The sequence below is a fragment of the Heteronotia binoei genome, chromosome 9 (genome assembly GCF_032191835.1).
Source record: "Heteronotia binoei isolate CCM8104 ecotype False Entrance Well chromosome 9, APGP_CSIRO_Hbin_v1, whole genome shotgun sequence".
Taxonomy (NCBI): Eukaryota; Metazoa; Chordata; class Lepidosauria; order Squamata; family Gekkonidae; genus Heteronotia; species Heteronotia binoei.
The window spans coordinates 126548591-126565390 of record NC_083231.1 but is presented as its reverse complement, the minus strand read 5'-3'; the positions used below and the strand labels follow the sequence as shown (position 1 = coordinate 126565390).

General features: G+C 54.1%; 1 protein-coding gene across 1 annotated transcript; it reads right to left on the bottom strand.

The window, feature by feature from the left end:
• Positions 1-6875: 6875 nt before the first annotated feature.
• LOC132577666 (POC1 centriolar protein homolog A-like) lies at positions 6876-13062 on the bottom strand. Its single transcript, XM_060247456.1, has 8 exons — positions 12919-13062; positions 9639-9878; positions 9042-9222; positions 8769-8875; positions 8499-8645; positions 8328-8408; positions 7424-7636; positions 6876-7284 (listed from the first exon to the last, which is right to left on the bottom strand). Exons 1-8 carry the CDS (start codon positions 13060-13062, stop codon positions 7165-7167), a joined length of 1233 nt encoding a protein of 410 aa, XP_060103439.1. The 3' UTR covers positions 6876-7164.
• Between the last annotated feature and the right edge of the window lie 3738 nt (positions 13063-16800).

Sequence of the window (16800 nt, the reverse complement as noted above, 5' to 3'; positions counted from 1 at the left end):
GTGCACTTTACTTGGCAGAAGGCCCACCGGTTGGGTTGCACAGGCCGGCTTGAGTCACTCATCCCACGCCTCTGACGAGGGGAGGGCTGCCTCAAGAGGTGGTCACACACACACCCCACCATATCTGAAGCAGTCCCCCTTCAGCTACCAGCAATCCTCAAGTGTGGAATGATGCAGCCGAGCTGAAGGAACGGAGGCAGGACTGAGCGGGGAGCTGGCCCGGAAGCTTGCCTCACACCAGTGGCTTCCAAGGGGGGGGGGGGGAGGCCAGCGCATGTTCCCAAAGAGCTTCCACTTGTGGCTTTGGTGACATTCTGAGAGAACCAGCTTTTGTCCTGGTGAAGGGGATGCTCTTGTGTAGTGAAGGGGATGCTCTTGTGTGCTCTTGTGTGCTTCCTTGGGCAGGCAGCTGGATGAAGGCCGTGAGACTAATGCCGAGGGGGGGCCGTCTAGCCAAGGCAGTTTTGCTGGCCGAGGGAACATCAGGATTGGTTTGCTCTGTTCTGCCAGGTTTCCTGTGTGGGGGGGGTTGGTTGGTTGGTTTTTTAAACCTCGTCTCAGCAAGGATTCCACCAAGTGAGGCTGTTTCTTGATGGGGGGGGGGCTTTTGGCTGCCTCTGCTGGGGCCTGCTTCAAGCAGCTAACAAAATAAAAACAATCTAGCAGTAACAGGCTAATAAAAATCATAATCATTAGCAAAGAAGCTGTGAGGTTGGGGGCTTCTTCTGGGCTAAATGGAGTTGGAAGGAAGCGTTTTTTTGCAGCCCAAGACTGACCAAGTAGGGTGGAGCATGAGGACGCAGGGCAGTTAACCTGCCTTCCCAGAACCTACTGATGGCACCACTGCGTTTTGAGGTCCTCATTCACCATCCCACAACTCCTCCGGCACCAATGCTGTCCGTCCCAGCCAGCCTGTGCCCTCGTCAGAACCCTTCCCCTAACCGTTGTGTGGCCCTCATTCGACAGCCACCCTCCAGCCCTGGCGACATGGATGCCTTGCTCTTGTTCCTCATCTAGGCTCTTCAGACTCTGTTACCTTTCCTCAGAAACGTGAACATCCGTCCAGACTGACCCTAGAATGCGCTTGCACGTTTGCACAAGGAGTGGGAAAACCAGCTCTAAAGGCGGCTGGGCGTAGTTTGTTCAGTCAGAAAAGGATGACAGAGACCAAAGGTTTTAAAAGAAATGCGGAGTTTATAAAGGGGAGGGGAAAACTTCTCACAAGCAACTTCTGGTAATACTAAATTAAGGCACAGACAAATAGCCCTCAAACTAACAATATCACAAAACAACCAAAATCAGCCAGATATTACAAACAATCAGGAATCCATCCAAGCAACTGCAGTTTGGAGCAAAAGTTACTTTGAAGTTATATGTGTAACTGTGGGGGAAATGGGGAATAGGACAGAAAAGAGACAGCTGTGTTGGGAGGAAGTGGCCCAGCCTTCCACCAACAGAGAGGGGCAAAATGCCACTTCTCTGGGCTGTGAAAAAAGGGAAAGGGGGGCTTGCTGGAAGAGTATAACCATTTTTGGGACAGCTTTTGTTGAGAGCTCTCAGCCAGGTGGAAGAGTATAACCATTGTGTTGTGAATATTGTAGAGAGTGCATGGCTCCGAATATAGAAGCATTTAAACATTAAAAATAATTTGTATTTTATGTATAGCCATGAGAGCTTTAACATAAAGGCTTGAGTTGTTTACATGTGCATCTGTTAATAAAGATACCATTCTATATGACAGCCCTTCAAGTATCACCTTTCAGTCATCTTCTCTCTGGGCTAAAAACATCAAGTTCCTTCAGCCTTTCCTTGTAGGACTTGGTCTCCAGACCCCTCACCATCTTCATTGCCCTCCTCTGGACACGTTCCAGCTTGTCTATAACCTTATTAAATTGTGGTGCCCAAAACTGAACACAAGACTCTTGGTGAGGTCTAACCAGAGCATCTCCCATGACCACCATGTCCTGTCTCTTTAAGAACTCTGTAATCTGTTCTGAGAGTGTCTCATCTGTCCTCTGCCTATAGCAGACCCCCACCATAATATCGCTATTATTTTTTTTATTTTTACCCAGAGACTCTCAGCTGAACCTCCACGCTCAGATTCATGTTACCTCTTCACAAGTATATATGTCTTTTACATATAACACTATTCCGTCTTTACCTTATTTGTCTGTCCCTTTTAAATAAGTTGTACCCCTCAGTCCCAATATTCTGTCGTGAGTGTCATCCCGCCAAGACTCAGTAATGCCTATCAGGCCATAGTCCCCTTCCTGTATTAGGACTTTCAGTTCCTCCTGCTTGCTTCCCATACTCTGTGCATTCGTGTAGAGACACTTGGAGCCATGTCTTATACTCTGAGGTTTTTGTCTCTGTGCTTACCTGTGTTAATTCTACCTGGCCTAAACTGAAGCCTCACCCCACAGAGGGCAGGGCCAGCAGTCAGCCCCAGGCAAAGCTGCCAAAAGCTACACTTAGTTGCACCCAGGCAACAAAGACACACAGATCCTGATACACAGATTGTCATGGAGCTATTAACAATATTCAATTGTCTGCTTTTTTTTTTTTTTTAAGTTCCCTGGTGGGAATGGCACTGGGGAAATCTGAGCTTTCCCACCACATGGCAGCCATTCCTGTCTTTGCAATCACTCCCAAAATTTCACACAATCATAGAGTTGGAAGGGACCTCCAGAGTCATCTAGTCCAACCCTCTGTGCAATGCAGGAAATTCACAAATACCTCCTCCCACACATACATCCCCAGTGATCCCTGCTCCATGCCCAGAAGATGGCAAAAATCTCCCGGATCCCCAGCCAATCTGTCCTCAAGAAAAATTTCTGACTGACCCCAAAGTTCCCTGGATGTGTAAGAAAGGGTCACAAGAACTAAGCACCGATGCAACCCTTTCTGCCCTCCATCTTGATTCACAGTAAAGCAAGTTTGAAGAAGACTGCAGAAAAGCCAAGGAAACTCTAGAAGGTGCACAAATGCACCATGATGCTATGGTGAAGTTGGACAAAAACTCCCACCAAGCCCCAACTGCAAATAACCCATCTGGAAAGGGCCCTTATTAGAGATGGAAGACCTGGAGGGAACAGAGAGGGAGGTGTGATGCAGCAACAAAAAAGGCTAATGCCATCTTAGGGTATATCAAGAAAGGTTTAACATTCAAATTGCAAGATGTCCTAGGCCTGCTGCATACTGCTTTAGTTGGGCTGCACCTGGAGTATTTTGGAGACCTCCCTTCAAGAAGGATGTCGACAGAATGCTCTGGGTGCAGGAGAGAGGGGTGAGGATGCTCAGGAGCCTAGAGACCAAGAAGCTCTATAAGGAAAGGCGGAGGGACTTGGGAATGTTCAGTCTGGAAGAGAACATAAGAACATAAGAGAAGCCATGTTGGATCAGGCCAACGGCCCATCAAGTCCAACACTCTGTGTCACACAGTGGCAAAAAATTTTATATACACACATACACTGTGGCTAATAGCCACTGATGGACCTGTGCTCCATATTTTTATCTAAACCCCTCTTGAAGGTGGCTATACTTGTGGCCGCCACCACCTCCTGTGGCAGTGAATTCCACATGTTAATCACCCTTTGGGTGAAGAAGTACTTCCTTTTATCCGTTTTAACCTGTCTGCTCAGCAATTTCATCGAAGAGGAGGTGGAGGGGGGAAAGGATTGCTCTTTATAAGTCTCTGGAGGTCTGCTGTCCCTTGGAGAAGGAGGAGGGAGGCAGGGAGCTGCCCCTGTGGGCAGCAGGTCATGGGTGGAAGGTTCCAGCTCAATAGCAGGAAAAAACTGTTTTAATAGTGAAATCGGCTCCCAAGGGAGGTTGTGCACTGCCCCTCACTGGCAGCGGCTGGACAAATATTTCTCAGGGATGCTCTAGGCTGATTCTGCATGGATCAGGGGGTGGGACTTCAGATGTCCTGTACGGCCCTTTCCAACTCTGTGATTCTGTTGTCTTTTTTTCAGTTTTCCCAAAAGAAAAATTGGGAGATTCTAGGGAGCACTGAAAAGAAACTCGTACCAAATATTTTATCTTTTAGAGTGGACTATACTACAGGGTTGTACTAAAAATGTGCCTTGTTGATATTCTTATGTAATACAGTCTACAATATTTGATAATGATAATCAGGGGTCGTTTAGTAGAAAAATAGGTGGTGGAGCTCATCCAGAGATTCAATGGACAAGGAGGTGGAACTCTCAGAAGGAGGAAGTGGAACAGCCAGAAAGGTTCAGGAGCTGAGACTCCGCTGAATCCGAGGCCTGATGATAATTCCTCCTAGAAATTTGAAGACCTTGGGAAATTTGTGATGAAAAGCTCACCTTTCTTTCTCTAAAGGACTTCAAGAAACGTTGAGGCACACTTGAAAAAGCTCTTAGTGTGGCTGGAATGCTTTGGGAAACAGGTTTTACTCCCTCAAAATCTGTAGTAGAAAACTGTGCAGGACAGTTGTAGCGTTTTCAGATGCAGCGCTGCCACAGACAACACAGAGTAGGATCGGGAAGGGGAAGTCGGAGGGTGGCGTTGCTCCCTGGGCCTACCCTAGCCCTTACTGAACCATGCAGCAGTTTTTGTACCTGTCTCAGGATCACAATAAACCTCATTGGGACTTTAAACTGGATTCAGTTTCTTGATGCATCAACTCTCTACAGTGTGATTCTTATACATATTGTAGACATATTCGATAAATACCATAATACGCTCTCTCTCTTAAGGTCAGTGTCTCCACTGTTAACAACTGCAATGGGCTGCCTCTGAAGACGATACACAAACTGCAGAGCGGCCAGAATGCTGACCAGTGGGTCGTAGGGACTATCACTCCAGCCTTGTTCCATCTGGTCGTGATCCTAGGCCTAGTGAGACCTATAGGCTACAGGGAAGCCTGTATAAAAGTAGCTATAGGGCCTCCATTTGCCAGGATCCCTTCTGTCCCTCTGACTGGGTGGGCAGAAGTTTTGGAGGGAAAATGTGCCCAGTGGAGACCTGAGGGGTGGGACCTGGGAGGAAAGGCTAAATGGCCTAGCTCAAGGAGGAAGAGTGTTCTCTCGCTGGAAAGGCTGGGCTGGAGGAAGGCTGCAGTCAGGAGAGCTCTCTCATCCAAAGAGTGGTGAGTCAGTTGGAATTAGAGGAAGGAATGTGTAGTTAGTCACATCAGGGCTTTTTATTTTGCTTTGGACCACCTTTACTGTTTTCCCATGTTTGCTACTGCACTAAAAGTTACAACCCACTTCTTTGTTCTTGAGCACTTACAATAAACTTAATGTTTTACTGCCTGGGTCTGCCTGCCTCTTTGGGCACAGATAAAAGGTGATTGCTGAGCGGGAAGACAAAGGGGTTGGGTGAGTGGGTGCCCTAAGCTCTCCCTGGCCCCCTGCTTGTGGTGACACATCTGCACTGGCTCTGACTGGCTTCCAGGTCCAATGGGGGCTGCTGGCTCTGGCCTTTAAAGCCCTGTTTGGCTTGGGGCCAGCGTACCTGAGTTCAGCTTCTCTTGTATGAGCCCACCTGTCCACTCCAGTCATCTTCAGAGGCCCCCCTTCAGGCGCTCCTGTCTTCTGCGGTTAGATGGGTGGCAACCCAAGAAAAGGTCTTCTTGGTTGGGTGCCAAGACACTGGAACTCCCTCCCGCAGGGAGAATCATCTGTCTCCCATCTATATTTTCTTCTGCCAGGGATGAAGCCTTTTTTGTTTTGGGTGACATTCCCTCCCTAACACCATTTCTATATTTGCTGCCTTGGGGCATAGAAGTCCTTTAAATAAAACAAATAAATGAAGTTTAACTATTCCAGCAGTCCTAAATATTATGACTCTATGAAACAGTTTCTGTCCAAATAATACACTTGGGCGTAAACCTACTCAGTAATAAGCCCCATGTTATTCAATAGGACTTCCTCCCAAGACAGAGCCTGTTTGGTGCAGTGGTAAAGAGCACAGACCCTAATCTAGGAGAACTGGGTTTGATTCCCCACTCCTCCTCCACACGCAGCTGCTGGTGTGCCCTTGAGTCAGTCGCAAGTCTCAGAACTGTTCTCTCAGAAGAGCTCTCTGTGCCCTGCCTACTTCACAGGTAGAACAGGGGCCTGTGGTGGGGAGGGGAGGGGAAGGGGAAGGGGATTGTAAACTGCCCAGAGACTCGGAAGGGTGTGGTATAAATTCAGTCTCTTTTTCTCCTTAGGATCATTTTGTTAACTAATAAAACCTGTTTTCTAATTCCCGTTTATATTTTCCGAACCACTTAGATGGCAAAGACAGCCCTGCAGAATGCAGCCCTGCCCCTTCACCCAGCCCCGCCCTAGAACCTGCCATCCAGAAGCCCACAGAAGTTTAAGGCAGAAAGAAATCCCAGCTGGCCTTTCAACGGCCCCAGGACACCTACCTGGTTGTTTCCCCCTCCTCACCCCCCTCATGCAGGAGCTCCAGGACTCCACGAAGGCCACCCTCTCCCAAGAGAACGAGGGTTCCCAGGCCCATGGGGGATGGAGAGTTGCCAGATCCAGGCGGAGACTTGGGGGTGCAGCCTGGGGAGGACGGGGCCTCGCTGGGGTACAGTGCCCTAGAGCCCACCCTCCAAAGCAGCCGTTTCCTCCGGGGCACTGATCTCTGTAGTCTGGAGAGGAGACAGAATTCTAGGGAAACTCCTGCCCTGCCCCCCTCCCCCGGCCGCCTGAGTCTGGTGAACTCCGAGGGTGTGGACTACAAGAAGCAGTGGGGGGGCCTCCTCCCCCCACCCCCCTCTGAAAGTGGAGCACTGTGTGAAGATGGCTGAACTGAAGACAAGGGGCTCTGGATGTCTCAGCTGCTCCAGCCTGGATGGGGTTCTGTCTCCACAATGAACCACTCCAAGTCACAAATCCCACCAGCCGCTCTTCCTCGGGCACAAAAGCTTTTATTGTACAAATGCTGGAGAAGCAAAGCCCGTCTTCCACTACCCAGCCTGAGCTTGGCTTGCAAGGAGGGCTCAGGACTGGGGGAGTCCAAGGCAACGTTGGGGGAGAACTGCCCAGGCAGAGGACCAGTGAAGAGTCCGGGCAGAGCCATGCAGGAAGGGGCGGAAGAGTCCACTGACCAGCCCCAGCGGCTTTAAGGGCCCTGCCTGCCTGCCTGGCTGCTCATAGCCGCATTCTGCTCTGCTTTCTGACGAGGTGGAGGCCTCTCGGTTCAGCTCAGCTCTGCCAAGTGGAGGTTTCCTCCTGCGCCAGCCACAGCCACCAACTGTCCTCCGGGTGCTGAAGCCACCACGTGAGCAGGCTTGTTGGGCAGGGGGATCTCCCCAACCACCTGCGAGGAGCAGCAGCAGAGGGAGAGCTGGCAGGGAAGACGCCAGGCAAACCAGGCAGGGCCCCTGCTCAGCTGCAGCGCCACCCAGAGGACCCCGGGGAGCAGCTGCCCATCAGGGCTCCGGCCTCCTTTGCCTTACCTGACCCGTGCCGACATGAAGAAGGCCGGCGCCACAGGTGCCGCTGCCACCGGCTATCGCCACACTCCCTGCGCAGAACCGGGCCGAGTAGAGGAACTCCCCCTGCGCGGGGCTCCCAGGAAAGGGCAGGTTTTGACACAGCCGAGTCGTGCGCAAGTCCCACAGCTGGAGGGCGTGGCGGGGCACCCATGAACCCGTCAGGACCTGGTTTCCCTGCCCAGAGCGAGGCGAGATGGACGTCAGCCATTTGCTGGGGGAGAAGAGAGAGAAGAGGTGCCCCCTCCCCAACCACCACTTCCTCTGCCCCTGCTCCCTGGCCCCTCTGGCTGGTGGACCAAACAACGTTATTGCCTTTGGCAAGACCAAGATCTTAGTCTCATCACTGCCTTGCCTGTAGCGAGTGGGATGCTGGGCAAGGAAGGCCCTTCCAAGCACTACAATGAACAGCACTGTGTGTTGACTGCCTGTCCGGGCCCCTCTCACAGTGCCTCTTTGCCCTCCCCACAACCTTGCAGGGAGAGTAGGGTGGGCAACAGCAACAGCCCAGGGCCGGCGGGGGGGAGGGGGATTTTAAACCAGCCAGCTTCCTCAGTCTAACCCTCCTCCCCACCCCCACCTCGATTCCTTTAGCAGAGCCGCCACTGGAAGGCCCTGGGCAGGACCACTGAAGCCCTGAGAGAGCCTGGAGCAGACCAAAGGCCGAGCAGGGATCTACAGGACACAAAAGGTGGCATGCTGAGCGGGTCTCCCTCCCACAGCAGCCAATCAGATGCTGCACCACCAGCAACGCCACAGCCCTCCTTTCTGTTCAACTCATGGGGATAAAGGGGAAGAAGCAGGTCTGCTGCCCCCAGAGCCTCAGAGCAAGGGCAGCTGAAAGACCAGGCAGACGCTTCCTCCTCACCTTGACGTCAATCCCTGGGCCACAGATGTGAGGCCCATTGAGCATGCCTTGTGCCCTCTTGGTCACACGTTTGTCCCACACCTAAACACAGACAAGGAGAGAGGGGAACTGGGCAAGGTGCCTCCCCCCCCCCCCCCCAGGGCAGAATCCCTGCCCCGCAAGACTGCTCACTTTGACCGAGTTGTCCCAGCCCCCCGTCAGGAAGAGATGCAGTTCCGTGGGGTGGAAGCACAAGGCAAAGATCCGCCGGGAATGGCCGCTGTGGGGCGTGAACTCGTCCCCGGCCATGAAGTCGGGGGCCTCCATGATGTGGAAGAGCTTCACAATGGGAAGGGAAAGGAAAGGGGGGGGAAACCATGTTGATCACCTCTGCAGCTCCCCCTGCCTCAGCCCACCCCCCCCCCCCGATCTTCCCTCACCACCCCCACCCCAGGGGCTCACCTGGTTGGTGTGGCTGTCATAGAGCCGGATGTGCCGGTCTTTGCCGGCAGTAGCAAAAGCACTGCCATCCCGGCAGACATCCAGAGCATTGATTTCATTTGCCTTCTCTGATGGGGGGCAGGGGGGAGGAAGAGAGAGACGTGTGTTTTGTGCACCCCCCCATGAGCAGCGACAGGGCTTCTCTTCTCCTGTGCCCGAGACGGAGGTGAAGGCCGGCTTGCTCACCCAGGGGTGGGGGTGGGACCACCCTCCCAAGCAGCCCATCCCCTCTACCTGTCAAGGACGCCACGGGATACGGAGACGGCAGGCTGTAGGTGGAGATCACCCCATCTGCTCCAGCAGCCAACAGCAGCCCTGGCTTCAGCCGATGGAAGCTCACTGCGGTGATGGCGTGGCGCACGCGGTGCCCCGGGAACAAGGAGGGACCTGGGAAGCCTGTGGCCATGTCCACCAGCTGAAGAAGGGCGGAGAAACAAAGAGCGGGGAACTACTCCACTACCACCACCCCGCACCCCACCACAGGTGACCTGCTTCCGCCTTTCCCCTTCTCATCCTGACTGGCCCAAAGCGCAGCATGCAGCCATGGCCACCCAGGGCCCCAGAGCCGGCGCTGCCTCTCTGCCAGTGCAGGCTTTGCTTCTCCGTTCAAGGGGAGACAGCCTGCTTCTGATCTCCCAGCACCCCCCCCCCATTCATCTCAGCGACACACTATTGATGGACCTGACCCACCCACAAGCCAGGCATCCCCCTGGTGGCCTCAACTCCTGCCCCCGCTTAAGCCCCTGGCCGCCACCTGCCAGGAGTTCTGGTCCTGCCCAGTCTCTGCTGCTCAACCCCCCCACCTGCCCTGCCCTGCCCCTCCTTCCTTACCTGCACGGAACCATTGCCAAAGCCGGCTGCCAGCTGCCCACCATCAGGGGCAAAGCCGAGGCTGTAGATGCCGTGGCTGTCTTTGCGGAGGGGGATGTGGTGGGGAGCAATCAGGCTGGTGGGGGAGTAAGACCCCTCCTCCTCCCACTCGGCCGGCTCTGGGCAGCACTCCACAAGCACCAGGTCACGCGAACGTTGCAAGGCCTCAGCCAGCCGCCGCTGTGCCATGAAGACGGAGTCCTGGGCCAAAAAGCAGGGCAAGAGAGAAAGGTTGCTGTTATGGTCCCTTGGGTGGGGAGAGTGGCAGCTCTGTCACAGAGCAGGGTGGCGGTCCTTCCAGGGGACAGACAGCTGGAGGAGGAGGGTGGAGACTGGCGGGAAGAGCAGAGGGGCTTTGCAAGCACAAGCTCAGGAGGCGGCTCCGGCCCACTGGAAAGAACCACCTTTTGACAGGGAAGAATGAATCCCCCTCCCAGCGTGGCCCGTGGCCATCACACCTCCTCTGAAGGCTCCAGCTAGCAGTGGGGGCACGTCTGCTTTTGTCAGCTTGCTGGCAGGGCAGTGAGAACAGACGGCAGTCCTGAAGGCACAACCACACCCGGAAAAAGGGAGGAGCCTCAGGAAGCCAAGGTGCTCCATTCAAAAAGAGGCGAAGGTCGTCCCCTGTGCAAGCACCAGTCGCATCACTATGTTTTCACAGCAGCTCTCTAAAGACTTGAGGAATGAAAAAAACTCCTTTAGGAAACAGGAGGGCCTTAAGACCAGGGAGGAATATAAACCAATCACCAGTGCTTGTAGAAAAAAAGTGAGGGAAACGAAAGCTCCGTATGAGCAGAGATGCTAAAAACAACAACGGTTCTTTTTTATGTTCAAAGCAAGAAAAAGAGCAAGGACATGGTCGGCCCCTTGCAGGGATAGGAAAGTGAAATTGTAACAGGTGATGAAGACAGTGGAACTGCTCAAGTCCTACTTTTCCTCAGTCTTCTCTTGTGAGGGAAACAGTGATCAACATGGCAGAAACAGAACACAAGAGGAGAGAAGGGAGTTGCAGCCTACAATCGGCATAGTAGTAGTTTCTTTAAGTGAAACTAAGGCCTCAGGGCCTGATGAACTGCATCCAAGGGTACTAAAAGAAATTGCGGCCATAATTTCTGAGCTTCTGGCCATTATTTTTGAGGATTCTTGGTGTACAGGTGAGGTGCTGGAAGATTGGAGGTTGGCAAATGTTTTCCCCATTTTCAAGGGGAAAAGGGGGGATCTGGGTAACTACCTACCCATCAGGTTGACATCTATATCTGGAAAAGTTTTAGAACATATCATCAGTCAGTCCTGGAACATTTAGAAAGGCTGGCTGTGATTACTAAGAGCCAGCATGAGTTTCTCAAGAACGACATGTCAGGCTAACTTTCTTTCTTTCTTTTAAAAAAAGCTACTTCCTTGCTGGATCAGGGGAATGCTGTAGACAGAGTTTATCTTGATTTCAGTAAGGCTTTTGAGAAGGATCCACATAATATTCTTGTTGACAAGTTGGTAAAATGTGGTTTGGATCCTGTTAGCATTAGGTGGATCTGTAACTGGTTGGCAGATCGCACCCAAAGAGAGCTTGTGAATGGTTCCTCATCCTCTTGGAGAGGAGTGACAAGTGGAGTGCCTCAAGGATCTGTCCTGGGACCTGTTTTGTTCAGCATCTTTATCAATGATTTGGAAGAACGAATGGAATTAAATTTGCTGATGATACTGAATTGGGAGGGGTTGCAAACACAGAAGAAGACAGAAACAGGATACCGGATGACCTTGACAGGCTGGAAAATTGGGCTAAAAGAAAATGAATTTTAATAGGTTTAATACATGTAAAGTTCTGCATTTAGGTATTTATTTATTTATTTATTCTATGACTTATATCCCGCCCTTCCCATAAAATGGCTCAGGGCGGCTCACAACAAACGATTGTCAGGTAGGAAGAATCCAATGCATAATTATGGGATGGGGGAGACTTGTCTTGGAACCATCAAGATTTCCTCCTTGGGAGGTGATGGGCAGAGGCTGGGTGGCCACCTGACAGCAGCGCTGGTCTGTGAATGAGGCAGGGCGGGGAGGGCTGCATGCATGAAGGGCCCCTTTTGCATGCCCAGGGAAGTGCTGTTTGCACTCGGGGGTCAGGCAGCAATCCTTCTCCCGGCTAGTTTGGACAGGGGTCCCGGAGGAGGGTTTGTTTGGGGCCTGGAGCCTGCAGGGGGCCGGGGGGTGGGGGAGGGGCTTGCGAGTTTCTGCCTTGTGGAGGGCAGGGTGGGGGTTGGACTAGATGACCCCAGAGGTTCCCCACACTGGCTTGGCGGGGAGGGGCTGGAGGTGCTGGAGGGCTTTGGGGAGGGCAGGAGAGGGGGGGAAGAGCCGGGCCTGAGCGGGGGGGGGGGGAGGAGCGGGGGTTGGACTAGATGACCCCAGAGGTTCCCCCCACTGGCCTTGGCGGGGAGGGGCTGGGGGTGCTGGAGGGTTTTGGGGAAGGCAGGAGAGGGGGGGAAGAGCCGAGCCTCAGCAGGGGAGGGGCGGGGCGCTCACTCCGGAAGCCCCGCCCTGCCCAGGTAGGGTTGCCAATCCCCAGGTAGGGGCAGGGGATCCCCCGGTTTGGAGGCCCTCCCCCCGCTTCAGGGTTGTCAGAAAGAGGGCGGAGGGGAGGGAAATGTCTGCTGGGAACTCTATTATTCCCTATGGTGATTTATTCCCATAGAAAATCATGGAGAATTGATCCGCGGGTATCTGGGGCTCTCGGGGGGGCTGTTTTTTGGGGTAGAGGCACCAAATTTTCAGTATAGCATCTAGTGCCTCTCCCCAAAATACCCCCCAAGTTTCAAAAAGGTTGGACCAGGGGGTCCAATTCTATGAGTCCCAAAAGAAGGTGCCCCTATCCTTCACTATTTCCTATGGAAGGAAGGCATAGAAAAGGTGTGCTGTCCCTTTAAATGTGAGGGCCAGACCTCCCTTTGGAGTGCAGTGATGCTTGTCACAGCCTTGATCTTGGCTCCGCCCCAATGTCTCCTGGCTCCACCCCCAGATATTTCTGAATTGGACTCGGGGCTCTTGGGACGCAGCAGCCAAAAGACAAACCAGATTTTGGAGCTGTTCAGGGTTGCCAATCCCCAGGGGGGGCAGGGGATCCCGGGAGGGAAATGGGGGGCCGTTTGCAGCGCAGCGACCACGAGGAGCGAGGGCGTTTCAAAGGCGTGCCTTGATCTTGGCTCCACCCCCCGGCCTCGCCTTCCCCCCGTGACGTCACGCTCACCCTCCTGAGGGCGCCTCCGCCGCCCCCGAAGCAGGCCCAACTGTCGCCTAGGCAACGGACGCAACAGACGCCGCACGCCCCGCGCCTTCCGCTCATTGGCTGGGAAGCCGCCCGCAGCACGTGACCCAGGGCGCTTGGCCGCATTCGTCGCCCTCACTTCCGGCTCGAGGGAGCCCGGCAGCGGAAATGACGAAGGGCCCAGCCCGCCCCCAGAGGCCAGAAGAGGAAGAAGCTGAAGACCCTCGGGCCACTCGCAGGCCTCCTCCTTGGGCACAGCAGCCCCACCCCGCCTCCTTCCCGCGGGCGGCTGGCTGCAGCACAAGGCCTGGGCAGGGGTGGCCGCACTGTGGCTCCTGAAGCCCCCACGGACCTGTGGGCCAGCTTGGGGAATGCATTTAACGTTGCTTTCTTTCTACCTCTCCCTCCCTCCCTCCCTGTCCTGCAGTTCTCAGACGTCAGACGGGTGTGTCTTGTGGCTCTCAGACATCGGGCACTTATTCTGTGTGGCTCTCACATTAAGCAAGTTTGGCCACCCCTGGTCTGGGCCATGGCCTGTTCTTGGGAAAGGCCTGCTTTCCCTCACGCCAGCCGGGGCCACCAGCTGCCCAAGAGTCCCAGGTGGCATCTGTGGCGCTGCCTTCCCCACCAGCAGGCAGGGAGAAGCCACTGGCCCAAGTCCCGCACTAGAATCGCTGCTCTCCTGGGAATAAAGCCTTTGCACTCCACAGAAAGCTCTGGGCAGCCCGGAGCTTTCTCACCTCCTGCTGTGTTTCAGGCCGAGCTTTTCTGTTTGCACCCTCCTCCTGGCCCTCTGCCAACACCGAAGAATAAGGGTGTGGGGAGGCTTCACCCCCAAATCAGCACTGGGACGCCTTACCGCTTTCCCTCTGCTGGGAGTGTGGGGGACAGGCTAGTGGCAGCGAGAGTCCTGCACCCCGACTGAGCAGTCATTGCCTAATGGGTTGGGGGGAGCCACTGCCAAGCCAGGTGGGTGGGGTGGGCTGGGCTGCATCTCTAGAAACAAATGGCTCCCAGAGCGGGCGGGCTCTCCAGGGGGGAGGCTTGGCAAGACATCTCTGCCTCTGGCCAGACTGGTTTCTCCCCCTCCCCTTCAAGTTGCAGTTGTCCAGGGTGACTGACCCTCTGGGGCCTGGGCACCATCTTCCTGACCGGCAGCATCATCCATGCCAGTGGCCTTTGCCCAGGGTGGTCAGGGGCTTTTGCACAGCCCATAACCCCAGCACCTGGGCAATGCAGCAATGCTTGAGCACCTGTCAGGACACCTTGGCAAAGGACCCTTGAGAGGGTCAGCAGCAACCCTGCCAGAGCCACTAGGGCCAGTTTTCCTGTGAAAGGCTGCCGTGGGAGCTGGGAGGGAGGGAGGGCAGCAGCAGCACTCTGCCCACTCTGACTTTGGTCAGGGCCTTGGGATGCTTTCCCTAGCTCTGGGTTCAAGTCCAGCAGCACCTTTAAGGCCAAGGTTTGCTTGCTGACGAGCGCAGCATGCAGCACTTTTCCTTCCTCTGGAGGCCCTTGCAAGGCTAACCCCCAGCAGCTGTACTGGAAGATCTTGTTGGAGCAAGAATCTACATAAACCCAGTCTGACAGCTACAGTATGACAGCTGGTGATCTAGCTGCCAGGCTAGGTCACAGTGACCTGATCAGCAGACCGGCTTGAGCCGGCAGAAGCCAAGTGATGCAATCTGCTGAGTCAGCACGGCCAGGATTGGCTGCTTGGACTATATATGATCTGTGTGTGCATCACACAGGTCTCTCCCTGTGAGATGGTGGTTAGGCGAAGCACTTTGTCCGTGGAGGTGATATTGTATAGACTGCACAAGAGAGCACTTGTTGTGTATATATGTTAATACACCTTTTGGCACTAGTTGCACGTGTCTGCCTGATTTTCTTTCCTGAAGCCCTGTGTCGGGCAAGTCATCTCCCTCACTCTGCTACTCCCGCTCCGACAGGGTTATGGGCCCAGGGCGCTTCCGCTGCGCGGAGGAGAGAGTTGAGAGTTGAGCTGACTGTGAGTTTGGAAAGAGCCGGAGGCGAGGAACGCCGGTGAAGGACACAGAAGCACCACCGTTCTCTGTTTGAGAGCCAGAGGGACGTCGGCAGCCAGCTGTGAGGAGGAGTCGGCACGATGGCTCAGCAACAGCTTGGAGTAGCCGTTGAGAAGCTCACCTCAGCCAACTACGCGGTGTGGAGCCTGAGAATGCAACACTACCTCAAGCGTGAAGGGCAATGGCTGTTCGTGAGTAACCCCCCTGCTGACTTATCTCCTGCCGAGACTGTGTTATCGGATACGGCACTGGCCAACATAGTGCTATCTATAGGAGATGACCAGCTGGTTTATGTGCGAGGGAAGGACACTCCCAAGGCTGCCTGGGACGCGTTGAGTGCGGTGCATGTTAGCACCACTGCTGGTTCCCTCATGGCCTTGACAAGGAGGATGTTCCGCACCGTTATGCCGGCTGGAGGGTGTGTGAAAGATCACATCAAACGGCTAACGGACTGTTTCGTTGAGCTGGAGGCAAGAGGCAAGACTGTAGCTCCAGACGACAGAGTGTACATTTTGCTGTCGTCGTTGCCACCTGAGTACACTCCCCTGATAACTTCTCTGGAGACGGTGGACGTAGCGACCCTGACCATGGAATACGTCTGTGCCCACCTGCTTGACTTCCAAGAGAGAATTGCGGCCGTGAGCTGTCCGGGGGTGTCGGCCGGGCAGCGTGCTGTTATCGGTGTGTCCGGGAAGACAGCCAAGAATGAGCCAGCTTTTGCTGCTGGCAGGCGTCCGAAGGTGGAGGAAGTGGAGCCGACTGCGTTTGCAGTCCGTCGCTGCTATGGATGCGGGTCGTCGCAGCACCTGCTCCGAGCTTGCCCTGAGAGGGAGAAGAGGCGGGGGCGTGTGCGGCGAGAGCGGAGGACCGCCAGCCCGTGTGAGGAAGCAACCCGGCTGGTCACGTCTGCAGTAGAGAGCACAGGGTCTGCTTGGATTTTAGACTCCGGGGCAACGAGCCATCTCTGCTGCGAGAAGGAGTTGTTGAAAAACATTGACAGTCCTGAGCATAAGTATGTGAGATTGGCTGATGGGACCACTGCCAATTCTGTTTGCTCAGGCAATGTGGAATTTCCTGCACTGAAATGTATGTTGCAAAATGTGTTGTATGTACCCTCACTGCAGTCTAACCTGTTGAGTGTTAGCACACTGTTTGACCAGGGATACCAGGTGAGATTTGAGAAAACCTGCTGCAAAATCCTGGGAGGTGGGGGAAAGTTGCTTGTGACAGGAAAGAGGGAAGGTAAACTGTATGTGGTCCAGAGTGATTGTGCCCAGGTGGCTCAGGTGTCGAATGAGCCTGTGCACAATAATTGTATACATTTGCTCCATAGGAGACTTGGGCACTGCGGATTTAGGGCGTTAAAGAAAACCCTGGAGCTTGTGCCTAGTTTGAAAGTAAATCCTTGCAAATGTTACTTGGATTGCCAGGTCTGCAAGAAGACCAAAAGCAAGGCGTGTGCTGTTGCTAAAGGAAGCTCAAGGGAAAGCACACGAGCCCTGGAACTAGTCCATTTAGACGTTATTGGCCCATTGCCAAAGAGTCTGTCGGGGAGGAGATACTGCTTGGTGGCCACCGACGACCACACGAGGTACGCGTGGGTTTTCACCATGGTGCATAAGTCTGAGGTGTATAAGACATTCACCAAGTGGGTCAAAGCAGTGGAGAGACAATTAGGGGTTAATCTCCTGGCTGTACAAACCGACAGAGGGGGGGAATTCTTATCTAACCAGATGAAACGTTGGCTGGAGAACAAGGGCATCGCCCACCGTCTGACGAACCCGGCAACGCCCCGAGAAAATGGGCATGGGGCTGT